The sequence below is a fragment of the Malania oleifera genome, chromosome 2, assembly GCF_029873635.1.
Source record: "Malania oleifera isolate guangnan ecotype guangnan chromosome 2, ASM2987363v1, whole genome shotgun sequence".
NCBI lineage: Eukaryota > Viridiplantae > Streptophyta > Magnoliopsida > Santalales > Ximeniaceae > Malania > Malania oleifera.
Genome location: NC_080418.1, coordinates 142,935,499 through 142,954,511, shown reverse-complemented (window position 1 = coordinate 142,954,511; position 19,013 = coordinate 142,935,499). Strand labels below are relative to the sequence as shown.

At 34.8% G+C, this 19,013-nt stretch overlaps 1 protein-coding gene across 1 annotated transcript; it reads left to right on the top strand.

Moving 5' to 3' along the window:
• The first annotated feature begins 297 nt into the window (after window positions 1–297).
• On the top strand, window positions 298–18,722 carry LOC131147842 (sulfite reductase [ferredoxin], chloroplastic). Its single transcript, XM_058097453.1, has 8 exons — window positions 298–752; window positions 2,363–3,145; window positions 3,236–3,532; window positions 3,760–3,957; window positions 17,451–17,585; window positions 17,709–17,825; window positions 17,983–18,141; window positions 18,305–18,722. The coding sequence occupies exons 1-8, from the start codon at window positions 582–584 to the stop codon at window positions 18,509–18,511; spliced, it is 2,067 nt and encodes a 688-aa protein (XP_057953436.1). The 5' UTR covers window positions 298–581; the 3' UTR covers window positions 18,512–18,722.
• Window positions 18,723–19,013: the final 291 nt, after the last annotated feature.

The following is a 19,013-nucleotide window of genomic DNA, read 5'->3' as shown; positions in this document are numbered from 1 at the left end:
CAAAATAAAATTATAATTGTATTGTATGAAACTAAATTAACATCATTATTAGTATATCTTTTCTATTTGAAAGTTTATATTTAGCCTAAGCTACTTAACATAATATAGAATTTTTTTATTTAATAAAGTTAAATATTTTTTAGAAATTTAAACAGAAGACGTTATTTCATATAATTTTATTTATTATTATTTTTTTAAAAATAATACATTGAAATTATGTTAATAAGAACATCCAAGATAAATTAACATAAGAAAGATGATAATTATAGGTATGCTCGCACGTTTTAGACTTTAAAAGGTGCACGGGCTCTGGGTGAAGAAAGCTGCGCGTGGGGCTATTATTTTCAATTCAATGAACGCAAACATTTCGACCGTGTCAGGCACGCGGCGGCGCACTTTAGCCTCTCCAGTTGAACGCCTTCAGCTCCCTGCGTCCTCCACACTTCTCACCCTTCCGTCCACCACCCAAATTTCTCTCTCTCTCTCTCTCTCTCTCTCGATTGCTCGACGAACCCTAGATTTCAAAAGTGTAAACTTCGCCTTTATTTGATTCAAAGCCTAAGCAGCCTGGTTTTCTGGCGATGGCGACGTCGTTGGGAACTGCGAACACCGCCGTCTTGAACCAAGCGAAGCTTCAAATTCAGAGGTTCCATGGCTTGAAGTCTTCTTCACAGTCACTTCCTTCGAGTGGCCCCCCGCATGTATTCTCAGTCCCCTCATCGGGTTCTTCTGTTATACGAGCTGTTTCAACGGTGAGATTTTGCCTTTTGCTCTCATGCATTGTTTAATCTTGTGTATGAATTGCTCTCTCGTTTTGGAAATGTTGATTCTCTTTGTTGAATTTAAACGGTTTTCATTTTTTTTGATTAGAGTAAATCTATGCTATTTTATTTGAAGTACAACTGTTTGGCAGCATTTGAGATGTTTCTGATTCCGTCTACTTGTACCGGTCCGCTTGACTAGTTTAGCTCTGGGCTCAGATTATAGCCTGTATCAGGCAGAACATAAATTCGACACATTTGTTTCATATCACGGATAGATGCTCTCTCAGAAGTTCTCGATTGCTTCAGAAATGATAAAAATGAAAACAATTTGAATTTCCTGAAAACTTGTTTATTGAACTAAATCAATTTTATCTTGTTCTTGTTACAAGGTTTCTTGCTCTGGTCAACTGATAGTAACTTTGCTTCTCATCCTTGAAAAGAAAAATTGTGATGGCTTCCCAAGTTTATAAGGCACCTATGTTTGTTTGTGAAACACTCTATTCCCTTTTGATTGACTCCAACAGATGTTACTAAAATTTCTATGACAGTCTTATCCTACCTAGCAACATATAGATTAATTTTAGTGATGTTAGACCCTCCTAGGGAGGAGCTGAAAATTTACAAATTGGGCACTCATTCTTGTTCGTAAAGATCCCTATGATACTACACTCCAGGGATTTTTTATCAAGCTTATTTTTCTGTTCCTTCTTTGTCAGAAAATATGTATTATATGTCTGCATGTTATTTAAGTGTGACTTACCATTTCAGCTGGTTAATGAGTCATAATCTCGTAATAACTCTGGCTGGGGTTTCCCCTTAATAAAAAGTTCCTGTTGAAGGATTTGGGATTTTTGTACTTGGATATATTGGCAAAACAGGTATAGACATGTGAGCTTCAAGCTTGCTCAAAGGCAATAAAATCTAATTGGTTTTGTTCATCCAAAAGAAGTAAAGAGAGTAGAGATAGGAAAGAAGAGTTATATTTTTACAATTAAAACTTGCAGGAGTTATATTTTTACAATTAAAACTTGCAGATTTTTTTCATCCAAAAAGAGTAGAGTGAACCTATTGATAGAGTGTAGGTGATTTCAAGCTGCTTGTGGATTGCCTTCTTAATAAATGTGAACCTCCTTTGGCAGCTCTGGTCTCGGATCTGGACTTCCCATCAGTCCAAATATCTCGTGCCTACAGGGAGGCTACGAGATTGGCATACTTTCTTTTAGCTGACATGGGTGGTTATATTTGTCAGTGGTTCTGGTTCCGGAATACAGTTCTTCCACCACCTGTTAATGTTTAGGGAGGATGTTACTTCTTCAGTTATTCCTCTAATAAATTGAATTATGAAATAGATCTGTTCTTTGCTTGCTGTGAGAAGAGGGGAAGGGGAGGACCATGTAAATCCTTTCCATTGTTTGTTTAATTCTTTAAATAAAAATTCTTCTATCGGATCCATAGCAAAGAAAATTCATATTCTCAGATTGGAGTTCTCAAACATGCATGAATATTTTGGAGTTTACCTTATCCTAAAGATGACGAATGTATTTTTTTTTTCTTTTCTTTTCTGTTCTTTTATTTTTTTAAATTTTACCTCTTTGCAGCCGATAAAGCCAGACACAACCTCTGTGACCAAGCGTAGTAAGGTTGAAATATTCAAAGAACAGAGTAACTTCATTAGATACCCACTTAATGAAGAGTTGTTGACAGATGCCCCAAATATTAATGAAGCTGCGACACAATTGATCAAGTTTCATGGAAGCTATCAACAGACTAACAGAGATGAACGTGGTACAAAGTCTTACTCCTTTATGCTTCGTACTAAAAACCCCTGCGGAAAAGTACCAAACAATCTCTACTTGGCCATGGATGGTCTTGCTGATGAATTTGGAATTGGAACACTTCGTTTGACAACCAGGCAAACATTTCAGCTCCACGGTATTCTGAAAAGGGATCTCAAAACAGTAATGAGTACCATTATAAAAAATATGGGTTCAACTCTTGGTGCATGTGGTGATCTGAACAGAAACGTGCTTGCCCCTGCTGCCCCACTCTCAAGAAAAGATTACATGTTTGCACAGAAAACTGCAGAGAATATTGCTGCTCTCCTGACTCCCCAGTCTGGTTTTTACTACGATATGTGGGTGGATGGGGAGAGAATTATGTCAGCAGAACCTCCTGAAGTAGTGAAGGCCCGCAATGATAATTCTTATGGAACAAATTTCACCGATTCACCTGAGCCTATTTATGGTACTCAATTCTTGCCAAGAAAGTTCAAAATTGCAGTTACTGTGCCAACTGATAACTCTGTTGATATTCTGACAAACGATGTCGGTGTGGTTGTTGTTTGCGATGCTGATGGGGAGCCACAGGGATTTAACATATATGTAAGATGACCATTATTTTGTTAGTCTGCTTTTTTAATTTCTGTTTGTCATGAGCATATTGTTTTAAAACACCTATAATTTTTGTTGTAGGTTGGTGGGGGTATGGGAAGAACACATAGGTTGGAGACCACTTTTGCTCGTCTGGCAGAACCACTGGGTTATGTGCCAAAAGAGGATATATTGTATGCTGTCAAAGCTATAGTTGTCACACAACGAGAAAATGGGAGAAGAGACGATCGCAAATATAGCAGAATGAAATATTTGATCAGTTCATGGGGGATTGAAAAGTTTAGAAGTGCCGTTGAGCAGTACTATGGAAAGAAATTTGAGCCTTTCCGCGAACTACCTGAGTGGGAGTTTAAAAGTTATTTAGGATGGCATGAGCAGGTTTGTAAATGTGTGATGCTTGCAGCTCTGTCTTAAGGTTTTAACATTGTGATATCTGTCATATGGTGATGTTTGTAGTGCATCTTATTTTGCTTTGTTTTTCTTGGGATCAAGATTTCTCATGTCCATACACCCAATAATTCTCTCTCTCTCACAGATGCACATGCGCACAAATTTTTATCTGTGAGTCTCTCTTAAAATTGTTTAGAATTCTTTTTACTTGTCAGGGTGATGGTGGTCTATTTTGTGGGCTCCATGTTGATAATGGTCGTATTGGGGGAACAATGAAGAAAGTATTGAGGGAAGTAATTGAGAAGTATGGCTTGAATGTGCGTCTCACACCTAACCAAAACATTATCCTTTGTGATATTCGGCATGCATGGAGGCGCCCAATTACAACCACTCTTGCACAGGCTGGTTTGCTGGTAAGAATTGTTCAATTTGCAGTAAATATCCTTATAATTATCTGATTATGAAGTAACTATGGTGATATGGAAATGTTGTTGAGTCGGCACTTAGACCAAATAGTTCAACGTGACAAAGATGTGGGTCACTATGTCTACATGGAACAAGGTTTTACGATTTTGATAAAGCTTCCCCTTTGATAGGTCCTTCAAAGAATGAGGTAAAGCGGAATGGTTAAAAATTGATTATGGATAGGAAATTACTGTCACTTGCTTTCCTTTCTTCATCAATCTGAGAACCAATTAAAGCTTTAGAGTTGTTAGAATACCACTACACCTAAAAGCTTAAGCTATTAGGCTGTGGGCTGACAATGTATATCAAGCTTTAACACTCCCCTGCACGTGCAGCCTGACAGCTCGTGGAGAGATAAATGCACAATAAATAACACCCACTATAGGGATTACAATAATTTTTTAAACATCACACCACAAACACGGGCTACAAGAAACAAGATTTGGTACCATGTTAGAATACCACTTTCCCTAAAAGCTTAAGCTATTAGTTTGTGGGCAACAATATATATCTAGCTTTAACAAGAATTATAGTGTGTGGGTCATGGGGAGTTTCATCTGATGTGGAACTTACAGAGGTGGTTTATTTTACTTATTAATGGACACTATTTATGATCATGGAAATTCATTTCGAGTTTTTTTATGGTGACATAGTCTTTCTTTTTATTATTATTATTTTATCAGCCATAGAAATTCTTTCTTTTCATTATTATAATTTTATCAGCCAAACTGATTCTTTCTTTTTATAATTATTATTTCATTTTTGCAACTTTTACTTTTGGATATGTTGTTTTTTTACTTATCCGAAATTTTGATCCATGTTAGTTCCTTAGTTTTAAAGGTTCTACAATAATAAAATGCCCTACTTTTCCATTTTATCCATCCTACTTTAATTCCATGCATCACATATTCAATTTGTCCTTCAACTTGCATAATAGATCCAAGGTATTGAAATGACTATCAAGTTTGATGTTCTCTCTATTTTTCCTCCTAGAATGAAATTTCATGTCTTCTTTTTGCTTATATCGAAATCTCTAGATTCTAAAGCTTCTCTTTATAATTCTAATTTAAATTCTTCCTATCTCTAGTTTCATCAATTTACAAGCAAAGCAACACATGCCATGGTGCCTCATTTTGGATGTGCTTATTAAAGTCATTTGATATGACCAAAGTAAAAAATATAAGGACTCAATGAAGACTCTTGATATACATTTATTGTGATTGGAAATTCTGTGCATTCTCTTGTATTTCTAACGCTAGTCATTGAAGGAACATGCATCCTCAGAGACATATATATACCTACTATCTGCTCTTTTTTTTAGTACCTGCCATGAGACTTTTCTTAGGTACAATAGGCTTTCTCCAATTAAACAAAAGCTATGTACAATTTCCTCCTTTTTCCTTTAAATTTTTTCCACCAATATTCTTGATACATACTAGTGATGGACACACGCTATGTATGTGCTCCACGACCCTCAAATTTAATGATCTATTGGAGATTAGGAAATAATGGAGAGTTATGGAGTAATTTTAGAAATTTAAAAACCAAATTATTTTTTAAGATTACTTTTCTGTCCATAGTCTCTGAATTTGCAATTAAATAATAACTTGTAAGATTTAAGATTGAAGGTTTTTAACGAAAATGAGGGAAATGTTGGTTGAAGAGTCGAAGACTAACTCCTTTTTCCATAATCAATAGTAGGGATATAGGTAGCCTCTTGGTCGATCTCTTGGGAAAAAACTAAAGTGCTTTTTGATCTTAATCATTGTTCAATTAGCATTTCCAAAAATTTCATTGTATGATGAATAAGTTCCATGAAAATTATTACAATTTAAATTATCTCCTTTATTTTTTTAAATAGGTAGATGTTAAAAGGGATTATCTTTTATTTATCTATCATTTTATTATTCCTTGTAATTTGTTAAATCAACTGGCTGTTCTTGTTTGTTCTTGGATATGAATTGGGGGGAATGCTGCATACAGGTAATGTGATGCAGTGGAGATTTCCAAGAGAGGAGAATAGAGTGATCATTAAGAGTTCAAGTGTTAGGTGATGGGAAGATAACATAGGGACGATGCAAGGCTGAGGGAGAGACATCCTTATATTGTAGATGGTGTTGAAGGATATGCTTGGTAGTACAATAGTAAGGATGATGCACGGTTCTAGATAGAGAAGATCTAGGCCACTTGAACCCCAATTTGAGCTCATAAAGCCAAATTTCTCTATAGGTTGGGATTGGTTGCCTTTCATACCTTGTTATCACGAGTTACACACTACATTGTGTGACAGTCATGCATCACTAGTTATAGCACACTAGTTTAACTAGTTTAGCCAAAAGTTGATTGTGAACTCACCGCATGAACACGTTCACAAAACACGAAAGGTGCGGTAAGGTGATGAGCAGGCATGAAGTGAACATGAGTCATATGACGAATGACAAAGCAATGCAATTCTTCTTATTATGCCTTTGTAGGCAATGTGTGTTTAGCAAGGAGGCATAGAGGTTAAACACAATTATAATAGCTAGTAAGTTTTACAATGATTGATGTGCACTCGCCCTCCTTTAAATTGCTTTCTATGCAATTCTTGCTCTAGCACAACTACACAAGGAAACACCATTATATGTGAGGAGTCACTCCCTTTTCATTCCTAAGGCACTACCTAATTTGAAAAATAAACCTTCTACTACTATTTACAAATGGTTGTCCACCAATGAGCACTAGGCAACTGCAAGCATAAGACCCTAAACAGACCCTAAACAAGCTTGACTCATGACATCCTCCCTTACGGATATGGACTACGTCCTCGTAGATTTTGACACTAATTACCATTGACCATAAATGGATGCATATATTTTGCTAACATCGAGCTGATTTCTTCGTTTGCAAGGTCCTTCCAATTCAAGAACTCACGTTGTTATTGCTTTAATGACGAGAACTCTTATCAATTGTTGTTTTGTCAAGTTGCTTGGCCTTCATTGTGTGTTAGTTAACTGATTGCAATTCGGATCTTCAATGTCAGTATTTATTAGGTTAAGGCACTTGACGTGAAAAATGCACTTTAATCCAAGCCAAAGGATCGACCTTATAAGAGGCCTCAACTTCGGCCAAGATGGGGACTCATATTTTCAAAGGAGTGGATGGAGCTTAACAAGTACTAGGTTTCCTATGCTGATGTGTAACAGTCTTCTCTTTTAATTTCCCCATTTCTTCATATGTTTGGTAGATTTCTCCAAGTAGACTTTGGCAATCTCTACATTCTATCACATTCTTTGGTGAAGATGCACGCTTTTGGACTCTTTCTTGTGTATGAATTTTCCACTGTATGAGATAACAACAGCTAGCCTGTAACAAACTCAAAAGGACTCTTTTTGGTTGTAGAATTCTTTTGGGCATTCAAACATGACTAAGCCACATTGAGTAACTGCACCCAATTCTTGTGGTTGGCATTGATAAAATGGTGCAATTATTAGTAGCTCCTTAAATCTTTTTAAATCTTTCAATTTGATTTTATGCCTGGTAGATCAACAACAAGAGCTATTAATCTTTTAAGAAGATTAATGGAAAAGTTAAGGGAAAAGAAGAGGGACTTGCATGTGATTTTTATTGACTTAGAGAAAGCCTATGATAGAGTACCTAGGGAAGTTCTTTGGTGAATTTTAGAAAAGAAGGGAGTATGCAATAGATATATTGAGATCATTAAGGGTATGTATGGTAGAGTAACGACTAACGTTAGGACTATAGGAGGACGGTCTAGAGAATTTTCAACCACAACAAGCATGCATTGAGGTTCGACTTTGAGCCCTTATCTTTTTGTTTTAGTGATTAATGAACTCACTAGAGATGTCCAAATTGAGATCTCTTGGTATATGTTGTTTGCATATGATATTGTCTTGATTGATGAAAGTCAGAGTAGAGTGGAATCTAAGTTAGAACTATGGAGAACAACTTTAGAGTCTAACCCTCTATTTGGTTGGTGGAATTAAGCTTGGAATGGAGTCAATTTTCCGGAATAGAATCATATTCCTACATTTGGTTTGTGGAATTGCATTATGGCTAAAATAAGATTCCTTCAAATGGTGGAATCGTGATTCCAGGCTAGATGAGATGGAATTCATTAACAACTTATGAGTCTAACCCTTTCTTTGGTTTGTGGAATTTATCCTGGAATGGAATCAAATTTTAGGAATAGAATCATATTCCTACATTTGGTTTGTGGAATCGCATTATGGCTAAAATAAGATTCCTTCAAATGGTGGAATCGTGATTCTAGTCTAGATGAGATGGAATCCTTCTTCATTTCACGGAATCAAGCTCATTTTATTATAAAAACAACAACAAATAGTAATAATACTAATTATTGTTAATATTATAAAAATTATGAGAGGATACATAGAGGATATGGATATGGAGACAAGAATGAGTCTGGGGAGATGATCTTAGACTTTGCTATGTCATATGATTTTAGTATAATGAATACTTGCTTTAAGAAGAGAGAAGAACACTTAATAACCTTTAAAAGTGGACAAAATAGAAGTCAAATAGATATATATATATATATATATATATTTAACTAGGAGGGTAGATCGTTTATCATGCAAGGATTGTAAAGTTATTCCAGGTGAAAGCCTAACCACACATCATAGAGTCTTAGTGTTAGATATATGTGTTAAAAAATGGAAGAAAAATGATAAAATAAACCAGTGTAGGAGAACTAGATGGTGGAACCTAAAAGGAGAAAATAGAATAAAATTTAAAGATAAAATGATCAAAGATGGGGATTAGACCTTAGAGGATGGGATAGATACAAATACTCTTTGGAATAGATTAGCTAGCTCTATTAAAAAGATAGCAAATGAGATTTTAGGTGAATCAAGGGGAAGATTCTCGAATAGCAAAGAGAGTTAGTGGTGGGATAAAAATGTACAAAAAATCATAAAGACAAAAAGAATTTTGTATAAAACATGGCAAAAATGTAGAAACAGAGATAACTTTGAAAAATATAAGGAGACAAGAAAAGATGCAAAAAGGGCTGTTAGTGAAGCTAAATATAGATCATTTAATAGTTTGTATGATAGATTAGGTACAAAAGAAGGGGAAAATGATATATTTAAACTTGCTAAAGTTAGAGAAAGGAAGAGCAAGGACTTAGGAAATATAAAATGTATAAAAGGTGGAGATGATATTGTCTTGGTTTAGGATGAAGATATTAAAGAAAGATGTCGAAGTTACTTTATTAAGTTGTTTAACGAAACCAAATCGAAGGTTTAAACTTAGAATTGTCAAATGAGGAAAAGACTAAAAATATAAAATTTATTCGCAAAATTAGAGTTAACGAAGTTAAGTTTGCACTAAAAAAGATGAAAAATGGGAAAGTTATGGGACCAGATAACATCCTGATTGAAGTTTGGAAATGTTTGCGTGATAACGGAATTATATGGTTAACTAATTTATTTAATACAATTGTAAAAATTACGAAAATGCCAGATGAATGGAGGAAAAGCACTTTAATACCCATATACAAAAATAAATGAGATATTCAAAATTGTAATAACTATCGTGGAATTAAACTTATGAGTCATACGATGGAACTATGGGAAAGGGTAGTTGAACAAAGATTAAGGTTAGAACAAAGATCTCAGAAAATCAATATGGTTTTATGCTTGGGAGATCTACCACAGAAGTTATTTATCTTTTAAGAAGATTAATGGAAAAGTTTAGGGAAAAGAAGAGGGACTTGCATATGATATTTATTGACCTTGAGAAAGCATATGATAGGATACCTAGGGAAGTTCTATGGTGGGTTTTAGAAAAAAAGGGTGTATGTTGTAGGTATACCGATGTCATTAAGGATGTGTACGATGGAGTAATGACTAATGTAAGGATTATAGATGGAGAAACTAGAGAATTTCCAATTACCATAGGTGTATATCAAGGATTTTCTTTGAGTCCTTATATTTTTGCTTTAGTGATGGACCAATTGACTAAGAGTATTCAAAAGGAGGTTCCATGGTGTATGTTGTTTGCAGATGATATCGTATTAATTGACGAAACTAGGGACGGAGTAGAGGCTGAGTTAGAATTATGGTGAGAAGCTTTAGAATCTAGAGGCTTTAGGATATGTAGAAATAAAATAGAATATATGAAATGTAATTTTAGTAATGATAGAAGGAATATTAGACAAAGTTAAACTTGATGATGAAGAAATAAATAGCACTTGTAGATTTCGATACCTCGGATCCATTATGCAAGCTGAAGGAGAAATTGAAGATGATGTAATGCATAGAGTTAAAGTAGGTTGGGTAAAATGGAGAAGTGCTTCAAGTGTGTTATGTGATTGTAGAATACCCTTAAAATTGAAAGGGAAGTTTTATAGGACAGCTATAAGACCAGCTATGCTATATGAATCGGAATGTTAGGCGACGAAGAAACATAATATCTAAAAAGTAAAAGTTGCCGAGATGAGAATGTTTATATGGATGAGTGGTATAACATTGAAAGATAAATTAAGGAATGAACATATTCGTGGTAAGTTAGGTGTAGCTCTTATAGAAGTTAAGATAAGGGATGGACGACTCAGATGGTATGGATACTTGCAACGTAGGTCTTATAGTTCACCTGTGAGGAAGAGTGACTTAGTTACTGTGGGGGGCAGTAGAAAGGGTAGGGGTAGACCTAAAATAACTTGGGATGAGATAGTGAGTAAGGATTTAATATCCTTGAATCTATCAAAAGAAATGGTCCATGATCACATAAATTGGCGGAAAATGATTCATATAGCCGACCTCACTTAGTGGGGACTAAGGCTTGGTTTTGTTGTATTATAATAAAAATAATAACTAATATTTACAACTTCATCCACCTCCAATGAGGTGAGATATGTTGATTCACACCTTTTAAAACCTTTGAGTTGCCACACCACTAAGGTGAATATGTTGGTTCATCCCTTTTCAAACCCTCATTGAATTGCATAGCAAAGAGTAATTTTCCATCATCACATTTATTTGCTATAACCGGAACCATACAAAGGTGATAGCCTAGCATAACAACATCAGAACCATCCTACTTTTTTATAAGAACATTATCCTATGTATCACTTGAAGATGAGAAAGGCAATGAAAATTCTTGTCACTCCCATGGACCATGCCTCTAAAGCACATGTTTGGTTATTCCTAGTGTAGGTTGGTTTGCAGAGTTTACCGATTTCATGCATCCTGAGTCTTTATTTGGCTTCAAGTTGAGTCTCTGCACTTCACCCTCTGGTATAAAGTTGTGAGTAACCCTGGTATAGGTTGCTTTCCTATTGATTTGTAGATCCACAAAAATTAAACTCTTGGATGGGCCAACTTGTTCTTTTTTGGGTCTGCCTTGCCAGTGCATTGAGTGACTGCATTGCACCATGAAAGCAGATAAGCACTTCACATATTCTGTTATTGTCCTGGTGTGCTTAAGATCTCTTGAGTTGTGCTGAGCATTGGAACTCAACATTGTCAAGAAAGAATTGGGCTTTCAAACTTTTTTCTCTAGTCTTTCTGAGTATCAATCGCGCATCTTCCATTTCGGATTTGATTGAACTTTGTACACCATTCATAGTTTGGCATTTTATTCAAGTACATTTAGTCATGAAACTCTTGCTTCCTCCGAGTCAGCTTTAACTGCAGGAAATTTTTGTTTCATGTCAAAAAAGTTGTCTAACTCAGAATCACTGGCGCCACAAAATGCCTATGGTTTTGATACCCTTGCTCTACAATATCCTAACATCGTAATATAGCTGATGCAGGGGCAGCATCAAGGTTTTAAAGCCATGGAGCAATTAGAAGAGAGGAAGGAAGGGGAAGAGAGGAGAGAGAGGAGATACTAGGGGGAACACACATTCAATTAACAATTCAAATTCATCAACTGCCTACACAATGGCTTTCACACATTATTTATAAGAAAGCTTCTTTATATAAATTACGCATAAACTCGTAAAACTACATTACATTACAAACATACCTCTGCCTTACGCAAATATCACAAACAAGTGAAACAACCCCCAAATACAAATAATCCTATACTAATTAATACTAAACACACATAATAAACTACTAACTTGACCTTACAATTTATTAACCCTACTCTTCTTAATTATTCTCCAACAAGGATCCTCCCAAGGTTTTGATTCTTGTCCTACATCAAAAGCATTTATGAAAGCATGAACCAAAAGGTTCACCTTGACAGTAAGCTTCTCTATGTCATGTTGTAGAGCTTCCACCATACCATAGAAATCTTCCATTAATTTCTCTAAAATATTGTCATTTTTTTTGAGATTCCTTCAATACACCAACGTAGTCTGCAAGGTGGGTCATTTCTATGACCACCTAATTGACAGTCTCAATATAAAATTCTAGTGTATCGAGTCTCTCCACGTTAGTGGCATTGCATGATTCTTCCATTAATGTTCAATGAAATCACACAATCCAATTATAAAGCAGTAAATCGAGTTCTAATATAAACCATCATGGGCCAAACACTTCACACTATTTGAAGTGTCTTATGCTACTAGTTGTAGTACAAGCTTAACTAGTCAGGCAAAACTTGATTATGAACTCACTGCATGAACACGCTTCCAAGCACTGAATACTAAATACGCAGTAAGCATGGTAAGCATGAAGTAAATAGGAGAGTTTATGGCGAATAACAAAGCTAGTAGACTAAATACAATTATAATAGCTAATGAGTTTTACGAGCACTCACCCTTTCCCAAAGAGCTTTCTGTGGAATGCCTAATCTAGCACAAGGAAACATCATTGTATGCGAGGAGTCATACTCCCCTATTTTCCTATGGCGCTCCTCAACTTGAAAGACTCTTTCTTTTCTTTCATTTTTCTTTATTTTGTTTTTTCCTTTTTGGTTTTGTTTTCTCACCAACCAAATAGATCTCCTCTCCGAACTTCCTTTCTTTCCTTTTTTTTTTTCTCCCAAAGACCCTAAAAATTTCTAGGATTCTTCTTTCTTCATCCCTAAAATCTTGAAGAAGCAATAAAGATTTTATGGGTTGAGAAATCTTGTTTCTTTAACATTCTTGGATTTTGAATCTTGAATTTAGATGAAGAATTCTTGCAATCCCTCATTGCTTAAATATTCTTTGATTGATTTTTGTTAGTTATTGATTTTCGTTAGCAACGTCAAATTTCTTGCGGTAAAGTGTACCTATTATAATATTTTCAAGCATTTGTCATTTCCTTTTTAATTTTTGTCACCGGTGAGATCTTCTCCTCTCTTGTTATTTCTTTTCTTATTACTATTATGAAATTTTTTTTTAATAGTTGGTTAGTAGAGGAGATTTTGTGTTTATGATTTTTAGGCTTAGTATATGCATTTTTGTGTTTTTGTGTTTTTCATTTGCAAGTTTTGGAATATACAAAATTTTTCAAAAAGTACTATTGTATGGTTTTTTTTTTTTTTTAATTGTAGTCTAGCTTGATTCACACTCAAAATTGTATGCTTTAATTTATTTTTAATGCATTTTTATTAAAAGTGGAAATAATATTTAGGAGGAAAAATAACTTAATATGCCTTAAGAGACGAAATGGGTAGGAGAGAAAAGGTATAGAAACTGAAAAATCAGGATTTAAACTTTGGTATACTGGTATAGAAAAACATAAAAGCAGGGTAGGTATTATTGTAGACAAAGACTTAAAAGATAACATAGTAGATGTTAAAAGAATAGGGGATACGGTCATTAAAATCATGATAGCTTTAGGCTTAGAGATAGTGAACGTCATTAGTGCGTATGCTTCCCAAATTGTATTAGCAAAAAATCTTAAAATACAATTTTGGAAAGATATGGATAGTATTTTGTAAGGGATACCTATGTCTAAAAAGATATTCGTATGAGCTGATTTGAATGGTCATATTGGAAAAAATAATGTAAGATATGAGAGGATACATGGAGGTCATGGATATGGAGATCAAAATGAGGTCAGTGATACAACCTTAGATTTTGCCATGTCTTACGATTTGGTTATATTGAATACTTGCTTTATAAAAAGATAAAAACACTTAATAACCTTCAAGAGTGGGTATAGTGAAGTTATTCCAGGTGAAAGTTTGGCTACACAACATAGAGTCTTAGTATTAGATATACATATTAAAAAATGGATAAGGAGTAGCATAAATCAACACAAGAGAACTAGATGGTGGAACTTGAGGGGGATAATGTAGTAAAATTTAAAAATAAAATAAACAAAGAGTGTGATTGGATAGTAGGGGATAAGGTTGATGCAAATACTGTTTGGAATAGAATGAAAAATTTTATCATAAGGATAGCAAAAGAGGTTTTAAGTGAGTCCAAAGGAAGATACTCGGGTAGTAAAGAAAGCTGGTGGTGGGATCAAGAAGTCCAAAAAGCCTTTAAGATAAAAAGAAATTGGTATAAAATATGTCAAAATTGTAGAAATATAGAAAATCTTGAAAATTATAAAGAAGCAAGAAAAAATGCAAAAAAAAAAAAAAAAAAAAAAAAAAATATATTGGTGAAGCTAACATAGAGTTTATGGCACTTTATATGCTAAACTAGATACAAAAGAAGGGAAAAAAGATATTTATAAACTTGCTAGAGTTAGAGAAAGAAAATGTAAAGATTTAGGTGATGTAAAATGTATAAAGGATGAGAATGATAATATTTTAATTTGAGCAGAAGACATAAAGAGAGGTGGCGGAGATACTTTAATAAGAAGTTTAATAAAAACCAAAATGAAAATTATGAAAATTTGAACTTGGAAGTGACAAATCAGAAGACTAAAGATAGAAGATTTATTTGCAAAATTAGAGTCCTTGAAGTTGAGATGACATTAAAAAAAATGAAAAGTGGGAAATCTATAGGATTAGATAAAATACCAATTGAAGTTTGGAAATGTTTAGGAGATAAGGGAATTGTTTGGTTAACTAATCTATTCAACACTATTATAAAAACCAAGAAAATATAAAACAATATAGGAAAAGTACATTAGTACCTGTGTACAAAAACAAAGGTGATATTCTAAACTGTAATAACTATCATAGAATTAAGATAATGAGTCATACGATAAAATTATGGGAAAGGGTAATTGAACATAGAATAAGATTAGAAACAAGATTTCAGAATATCAATTTGATTTTATACCTGGGAGATCAACAATAGAAGCTATTTATCTTTTAAGAAGTTTAATGGAAAAATTTAGGGAAAGAAGAAGGATTTGCATATGGATTGATATAGAGAAAGCTTATGATAGAGTACCTAGGGAAGTTTTTTGGTGGGTCTTAAAAAAGGATGGATTTTGTAGTAGATATAAAGAGGTCATTAAGGAATGTATGATAGAGTAGTGACTAGCGTTAAGACGGTAGGAGGTGAATCTAGAGATTTTTCAATCACAATATGTGTATATCAAGGTTCTACTTTACTAAATTCGTAATATGTGTATGTTGTTTGTAGATGATATCGTGTTAATTGATGATAATAGGAGCAGAGTGGAATCTAAGTTGGAACTTTGGAGAGCCACATTAGAGTAAAGGATTCAGAATAAGTAGGAATAAGACAAAATATATGAAATGTAATTTCAATAATGCAAGGAGTAGCAATAGAGTGAAGATTAACTTGATAATCAAGAGATTAATAGCACTTATAGATTTAGATATCTTGGATCTATTATGCAAGCTGAAGGAGAAATTGAAGATGTAGTACATAGAATTAAAACAGGTTGGGTAAAATGGAGGAGTGCGTTAGGTATGTTGTGTGATCATAGAACACCCTTAAAATTAAAGTTTTATAAGATGGCTATAAGGCCAATTATGCTTTATGGTTCAAAATGTTGGGCAACTAAGAAACATGTACAAAAAATAAAAGTTACTGAGATGCATATGTTAAGGTGGATGAGTGGTTTAACATAAAAAGATAAAGTAAGAAATGAACATATGCTTAATAATTATGGCATAGCACCGGTTGAAAACAAGATAAGGAAGGGACGACTTAGGTGGTTTGGGCATTTGAAACGTAGGCCTAGTAGAGCACTTGTAAGAAGGAGTGAGTTAGTTATTGTGTCTAGTGTGAAAAGGGGTAGGGGTAGACCCAAAATAACTTGGAATGAGATAGTGAGGAAGGATTTAATAGCCCTTAATCTAATAGAGGAAAACACTCTTGATCGGGTGAATTGGTGCAAAAGGATTCATGTAGCCGACCCCACCTAGTGGGACTTGAGGCTTGTTGTTGTTGTACTTTTGAAGGGTCTTGTACTACTAGTTGTAGTACAAGCTTAGCTAGTCAGGCAAAACTTGACTGCCAACTCACTGCACGAACATGCTTCCAAGCACTGAATACTAAATACGCAGTAAGCATAGTAAGCATGAAGTAAATAGGAGGGTTATATGGCGAATAACAAAGCAAGAAGACTAAATACAGTTATAATAGCTAATGAGTTTTACAATGAGAGTGAGCACTCACCCTTTCCTAAAGAGCTTTTTGTGGAATTTCTAATCTAGCACAAGGGAACATCATTATATGCGAGGAGTCAATACTCCCCTTTTTCCCTAGGGCACTCATCAACTTGAAAGACCATTTGCATATGGTTAATAAATGAGAACAGGACTAGCCATCATAAGAACACTCAAGGCCTTGAAGCAGCTTGGCTCATGACACGTCTCTATGTTAGTTCTGTGCTGAAAAAGAGAACAAGAGTTAAGGTCTCATATTGCCTTCACAAAACCATTATTCACTCTTGGAGGAGTATAGTGTTTTGCCCTTCGGAAGAAGGGGCAGAACCATGATTGGCTGAGGTGGTATTCATGTTTTGCTATTTAAGATTCACCACTTGGTATTTTGGTAGTTTGTTCACTTATTCATCAGTTTTGTTTTTATTTTTATTTTTTCCTATTATTAAAGTAAAGAAATCATATGCATGAAATATGATTGTTTATTGTTGATAAAACACCATGTCTGCAGTTCTTTATTATTTTTTCTTGATTCCCTTCACTTAACAAACATACAGTTTTCCATGTTTTTCTTAATTGTTCTTGACTACTTCCCCTACTTTTTATTGTTCAGAGAAAGCAGCACATGAAATACGTTCTTTTTTCTTTTTATTGTCAAAATGTAAATGTATTTTACTAATTTATTTGTTGTAAGAATATTATTATATGCATGTCATTTGTAATCAATTTTGGATAATTGTAATGAATCACAATTCGATTCGACTCTCAATTCCTGAAACTGGGATTTTGATTCACGATTCGAGTCTTGATTCAACTATTATGGTGACAATTTTCTCCATGCTTTTACCACCAGGGCCGTTATAAACCTTGGTGCGAACCTTCTTAGTGTATAGATTTTCCACTTTCTACCTACAATTTGGGCTTCTGATCAGTATATTTAAAGTACCATTCTTAAGCATATATTAACCTCCTGTCCCCTGCTTCTTGTAAACAGCATCCTAGGTACGTGGATCCCCTGAACGTAACTGCCATGGCATGCCCAGCTCTGCCACTTTGCCCACTGGCAATTACTGAAGCTGAGCGGGGAATACCAGGCATACTGAAGCGGGTTCGTGCTGTCTTTGAGAAGGTATAGTGCTGAAAACATGTGTCTTTACTAGTCCTTCGAGCACCCACGCAGCTATTAATTTAACATCATCTTTCTATCAGGAGTCATGATGCATATTAACACCCATGATCATTGCAATTTCAGGTTGGCCTCAAATACAATGAATCTGTAGTGATCAGAGTTACTGGCTGCCCTAATGGTTGTGCTAGACCTTACATGGCTGAGCTTGGATTGGTTGGTGATGGTCCCAACAGCTATCAGGTATCTGAAGCACTGAAATATTCAAATTGTAGTTATCGTCAAGAACTTCACTATCTTCTTTTTAACATTTTATCCATCATGGAATTGCCCCTTGCTTCACCTTCCATGAAATACTTAAAAGAAACAAACTAATGTGTTGTCCTTTTGATAAATCCAGATCTGGCTCGGAGGGACACCTAGTCAGACATCATTGGCAAAATGCTTCCTTAATAAGGTCAAGGTTCAAGATCTTGAGAAAGTTTTGGAACCTTTGTTTTATAATTGGAGACGCAAGCGGCAAGCTAAAGAATCATTTGGCGATTTCACAACCCGAATGGTGAGCATTACTGTGATCTCTTAGGCCATCCACGGTCTCAATTTTCTTCCCACTGCAAGTATTTTATTTTTTGGTCAATTTTTGGAGATGTTTATGTGCCAGGCCTAGTTCTGCTTGCAGCCTGGGGATTGATGCAGATTCTATTTGTTCTTCTTGCTTTCAGGGATTCGATAAGCTTCAAGAGATGGTTGACAAATGGGAAGGTCCGATGGAGTCATCGTCTCGACACAATTTGAAGCTTTTTGCTGATAGGGAGACATATGAAGCCATGGATGAACTGGCAAAGCTGGAGAACAAGAATGCTCATCAGTTAGCCATGGAAGTGATTCGTAATTATGTTGCTGCCCAGCAAAATGGCAAAAGTGTGTAATTGTCACCCAACTTTTACTAGTCGGTAACAGCCCCCGCAAATTGAGATGCTGATTTTTGGTAATCCTTTGTATCCAAGAGTTCTAGTTGTGACCAAATAAGAATTTTTTTTACCCTTCCCTGATGGTTTTTTTTTTTTTTTTTTTTTACGAATTATTGTGGCCACGGGAGGAATGTAAGATATCTTTGCCTCATTGTGGTTATTTCTACTACAGACATGTCTCAACTAGAAGTGTTCTTAGAACTAGAAATGAATACAATGAGAACGCAACATAAAAAAAAATTGTGTAGGATGTATAATCATATAATTAGAAGAGAACAGCTCATGTTCGACTTGCCTTTTTTATCCAGCAAGCAGTAAGACGGAGACATTAATTTTTATAATAATATTGGATTGGGTGGGCATTATTTATTTATTCCTTACATGATGGTTCTAAAATACTTTTGCATTGTTATTTACTTCAGAATGAAAGAAAGAAATCTTTTATTACACCCACCCTATT